Source organism: Etheostoma spectabile, chromosome 6 (assembly GCF_008692095.1).
Source record: "Etheostoma spectabile isolate EspeVRDwgs_2016 chromosome 6, UIUC_Espe_1.0, whole genome shotgun sequence".
NCBI lineage: Eukaryota > Metazoa > Chordata > Actinopteri > Perciformes > Percidae > Etheostoma > Etheostoma spectabile.
The window spans coordinates 13,957,233-13,958,016 of record NC_045738.1 but is presented as its reverse complement, the minus strand read 5'-3'; the positions used below and the strand labels follow the sequence as shown (position 1 = coordinate 13,958,016).

The following is a 784-nucleotide window of genomic DNA, read 5'->3' as shown; positions in this document are numbered from 1 at the left end:
GTGTGTGTGAGTGAGTGAGTGAGTGAGTGAGTGAGTGAGTGAGAGAGCAGATGGAATAATAAAGTTAGAGGAGGAGGCAGATGGGAAGACAGGTTACTTGCCCATACAGTGCGGACTAATACACCATTCACTTTTTTTGGTCCATGATTTTATCTATTTGACTGATGACATACTACGCACAGGTCAACAGACATGTAACTTCATTGCTGGTCTACCTGGAAGAGGCCATGGTGGTGGACCACCCCATCCTGGTTGTGCAGCAGAGAAAGGAGGGAGTACTCTGTGTGTAGCAGCATCTTCCCCTGCCTCTCCTCCTGAGTCTCCCCTGCAGAGTCCACTCGCTCCTCCAGCGTAAGGATCTATTGTAACCACACACAAGAACAGAGCAAACAGGGGTCACAAGACAGGAGATGATACAGGATCAGACAGCGGAAAGAGGGCTTTAACCATTTAGTGTGCAGCTCATCTTCTTAAAAGTTTTAAGGCTCTTGTGTCTACGCCATTTTTCCAAATATTTGTAATAATGCTTGTATAACCTCGACCCTGTAATTCATTCAATCAAATTATAGACATAAATTGTTTCAGGACAACCTGGGCTACCAGGATATGCATGCTGCAGGGATATCAAAAGACTGTAAAATGGAAATGGAATCTCACATCTTTGCCAACATACACACACACTAAATACAAGGCCCTCCTGCTTGGATAAGGTTATCTATTTATTTTAACATTCATGTTGACAACCCCCAGGACAAAGGAACCAAAGAACTGTGTTGTGTTTTTG

At 43.9% G+C, this 784-nt stretch overlaps 1 protein-coding gene across 1 annotated transcript in view; it reads right to left on the bottom strand.

The window, feature by feature from the left end:
* Positions 1-784, bottom strand: part of stk40 (serine/threonine kinase 40) — a 16,689-nt gene that overhangs the window by 9,036 nt on the left and 6,869 nt on the right. Inside the window, exon 4 of the mRNA XM_032517453.1 lies at positions 216-359. Coding sequence (XP_032373344.1) covers positions 216-359 — 144 coding nt within the window. The remainder of the gene's footprint in view (positions 1-215; positions 360-784) is intronic.